Genomic DNA, 4,281 nt, shown 5'->3' with positions numbered 1-4,281 from the left:
TTTTCCAACTTTTTGTTCGATTTAAGGAAAATAGACCTACCAAGGATTACTCATGCAAAATTTCAGATCAAAATTCGAATTCTAAGTGCCATTTATACATTGATTACGAGATGGTTGCATTAACCCCCCCCCCCCCCTTATGTTTGACAATATAACCTAAAAGTAAAGTTTTATCCCAAATAACCTATGGCCTGACATTAACATAAATAATGATGGGGTAAGTGAAAGTGGCAAAATTTTATATTAAAAATAATACAATATTTACAAAATTAGGTATTTCACATAAGAAAACCAATTGTTCATCATATTTCAATTTTATGTTCTACGATATCAATACAATCTTTATCCTCAATTTCTTCTCCTTCTATTTCCTGTTTTATAGTTTCTAAAACATTCTCAGCCTTTATGTTTATATAGAGAGGATCCTCATCAAGAGTTTCTTCTTCTTTTATTTCTAGTTTAATATTAGGTTCACCACAATCTACAAAACTGGAAGAAGCAGAAGGTGGAACTGTATTCTTAGCAGATTCTAACTTTTTGAGATGTTTAGCTGATTTATAATGTATTTTCAGATTTGTACTATTGGAAAAATATCTCTGACATAATTCACATGAGAATGGCTTCTCCCCTGTATGTGACCTCTTATGCACAGTTAAATTATATTGTCGTGAGAAAGTCTTATCACATATATCACAAGAGTATGGCTTCTCTCCTGTATGAATCCTCTTATGGACAGTTAATTCACTTTGTTGTCTGAAAGCTTTTTCACATGTATCACAAGAGTATGGTTTCTCTCTTGTATGTATCCTCTTATGGAAATTTAACTCATTATTTGTACGGAATTTTTTCTCACATGTATCACAAGAGTATGGCTTATCTCCTGAATGGATCCTACTATGCATAGTTAAAGCACCTTGTTGTGAGAAAGCTTTTTCACATGAATCACATCTGAATAGGTTATCTCCTGAATGGATTCTCATATGTCTTGTTAATTCCCATTGGAAGGAGAATTCCTTGTGGCAAATATCACACGGCAACATGATGGATTGTTTATTGTACTCGCACCTAAAATAAAAATTATTTGTCACAATTTATGAGTGGAATGGATTCATAAAGTTTTTTCATCAATTTCAACTTCAACTTAAACTATTCAATTTTACAAAAAATAGTAGGTGCATAAATTTCATAAAAAAAATATATATATATGTACATTGCAATGTAACAAAAAACAAGTTTTGATTTGAAAAATAAAAAAAATATTTTTAAATTGGTTTGGCTTTGCTCAATAGGTATATTGTGAAAAAAAAGATTAAGTACCTATTCTCATAAAGTAACAATTCATTAAATATTTGAGATAAGAATGGACGTTATGACTTTGGTACTTTTAGTTGGTTAGAGTAGAAACCAGGGGATGTTGACATTTCATTTCAAGATTAAAAAAATTGTTGAGTAAGTATTTAACTTTGTAATAAGAATCTTTCACACAAACAGCGTGCAATTTCTTTCTCATCATTTCTTGTTAATATAACTAAAGAATTTTTAATAATTTGAAAATTTGATTTTTTCTCAATAATTTTTCTCCTTGTAACTAAATCCTGTTGGAACTCTTTGGCTACTGCGAGACAGACGCTGTAGCTTATAAAGATAGTTGCACTGCAAAAAAGAGAAAAACCGAGTAAGCAAAAAGAGATATTTTGTTCAAATATCTTAAAATGAAGTGAGTAGCTCACTAATAAAATTAAGATTTAGCTTGCCTCGCTGGGGTTAGTTGTAAGGGGAAAATTAAAAATTTATCTTAGCTATTTATTCAAATGAGGGCTGCTAGAATTATACTTTTATTTTATTGTTATCCGTTATCTGAAAAAAATCCAAAGTTCCAAAAATAATTTTAATTTGCATAGAAAAAATATTAAAACCAAATAATCTTAAATAATCCTCAAAAGTAGAAACATAATATATATAGTAAGGGTTGGGAGGGGTTGTTTTATACCACTTTCACTTTCTCCGTGATTATTAGGCTAGGTATTAATGTTTGACATTATAACCAAAAAGTAAAGTTTTATCCCAAATAACCTATAGTCTAACATTAATATCAACTCTAATAATGACGGAGTAAGTGAAAGTGGCATAACTGCTTTTATTAAAGGAGTGGGGGGGGGGGGGGAGAAAGTAAAGTACCTTTCATGAGCTTATTCCAGAATCAAAATTCCTCTGTGGATTTCACTCTGTTTTCTGGAAATGCTAGTTGCTGACTGACATTCATTCAATTATAAACCTAAATCATAAACAATAAATCTCCGCCCATTTACTTAATCAAGATGCTCAACTCGTGCTCCTAAGCACTAACCCAACTTACTTAAGTTAGGTTAGGTAATGTTAAGTAGCCCCACAGGGTTAGGTCCCCCGATATATAGATGTTGTCTTTAGGTCTTTTGAAGCCACACCATATTTTAGCAACTTTGCAACAAATACAATTTTGTTTACACTTATACTACTAATATTCTGCTTATTAAGTTCTAACAAGAGTTATGTTCATTTGTCCATTTATCTGATTTCAGAACTTTGTTTTTATGAATGTTTTCAGCCTTTTTATATGATATTTACATTAAAAGAAAGAATATTATGCAAGATTTTCACAATATGAACATGGACACAAATATCTATTTATCATATTTCTAGAATCATACATTTAAATCCTATAAAACAACCGCTGCCACAGAAAACCTGTATAGTGTATATACCGCCGATCTTTTACTTTTTCTTGCTAAATTACACAAATTTGAATTATTTAAGAAAATTCTATTATTTCCTAATCAAGTTGACCTTTCATTTGCACTGGACACTTTTGATTTTTGGATTTAAATGTCAGGCGAAAATATATGGAAATTTTTAAAGAAAATAAAATTTGTCTCAAATCATTCAAAATTTGACGGTTTTCGGCAGGAGCGGCGGTTCGGCCGCAATTTTTCAAAAATACATGTTATACCCCAATTAAAGCAACTGTCTTACCAAATTTTACTCATCTACTCCTATATCAAAGTCTTAAAACACACACCTTTACGGAAAATACGCAAAAATAATGGCCTCCTTTGTCATGATATATGTAGGATGAATGTAAACTTAAACCAATGCATAACAAGAAATTAAATTACCTTTCATGAGTTTATTCCACAATCAAAATTCCTCTGCGGATTTCTCTCTGTTCACTGTGAATGTTAGATGCTGACTGACATTAATACAATTATCAATCTAAAATATAAACAATAGTTAACTATTATTTTAAATAAAACTAGCGGCTTCGCCCCTAGCCTCTAGGGGCTTTGCCCCAAGAGGTGATGAAAAAAATAAATATTTATTGTTTTTAGTGAGAGAATGTTGCTATTCTTTCTTTCAAAATAAATGATGGAATAAAAAAATAATAAAGGGCAGCCTGCGGCAGCCTGTAGCAGAGCAAAATAAAAAATAAGGGGGGGATTTTTTTGTTTTTGGGGGGGTTGGGGGTGTCCGACCCCCCAAGAAAATGGCCTAAAACCACCACAGGACCAGTAGGTATATTCCCTGAAGAGTAGAATCCGATCGGTTCAGTGGTTACCGAGTTCTTAAGGGACAGACAGACAGACGGACAGACGGTCAGACGGACAGATATCAAGCTACTTTGTATTATAGATAAAAAAAATCTCCGCCCATTTACTTAAATATGATACTCATACAGCACTCCTCCCAGTCCCTATTTTAATCAGAAACGGGACAAGTAAATACTTTTGTTAATGGTGTGATGTTAATTATATAAAAATTTTGTCGGAAATTATTGTTTATTATTCATTATTACATGAAAAGGTTTTTTAAATATATGTATGTCAATATTCGAACAATCCAAATATTAATATTGATGAAGCCCCTAGAGGATAAGGTGGAGCCTTAAGTATGATTAAAATTAAATGACCTGTGCATTTAGAAACAATATTGGTAGGAAATTTGGTTTCTTTGTAACATTGCTATCTATACTTGGTGCATTTTTATGTATTATAAATATTTATCTGAAAATAATATATTTACATTTGATAAAAATTCTATTACACAGAAGCTAATAAATTAATGATTGTCATTATGCTTAAAAACATCAAAACTATTCACAGAAAATTAAAGTAAAATAAATCATAGTTAAAAGGTAAGTTGTATACAAAATAAAAAAGAGAGATAGCATTAAACAAGAAAATTAACATATTCATTTTAATTCAAACAAAACATGGATTTTTGTCCAATAGTTAATTTGTAGTGTTT

General features: G+C 30.8%; 1 protein-coding gene across 1 annotated transcript; it reads right to left on the bottom strand.

Moving 5' to 3' along the window:
* Window positions 1–243: 243 nt before the first annotated feature.
* LOC145328755 (uncharacterized) lies at window positions 244–4,039 on the bottom strand. Its single transcript, XM_080172617.1, has 4 exons — window positions 3,944–4,039; window positions 3,153–3,249; window positions 2,179–2,275; window positions 244–1,065 (listed from the first exon to the last, which is right to left on the bottom strand). Exon 4 carries the CDS (start codon window positions 1,038–1,040, stop codon window positions 303–305), a length of 738 nt encoding a protein of 245 aa, XP_080028743.1. The 5' UTR covers window positions 1,041–1,065; window positions 2,179–2,275; window positions 3,153–3,249; window positions 3,944–4,039; the 3' UTR covers window positions 244–302.
* Window positions 4,040–4,281: the final 242 nt, after the last annotated feature.

Source organism: Acartia tonsa, chromosome 1, assembly GCF_053477335.1.
Source record: "Acartia tonsa isolate MP-2025a chromosome 1, ASM5347733v1, whole genome shotgun sequence".
Taxonomy (NCBI): domain Eukaryota; kingdom Metazoa; phylum Arthropoda; class Copepoda; order Calanoida; family Acartiidae; genus Acartia; species Acartia tonsa.
The sequence above is the reverse complement of the archived record's forward strand: the minus strand, read 5'-3'. Positions and strand labels throughout refer to the sequence as shown.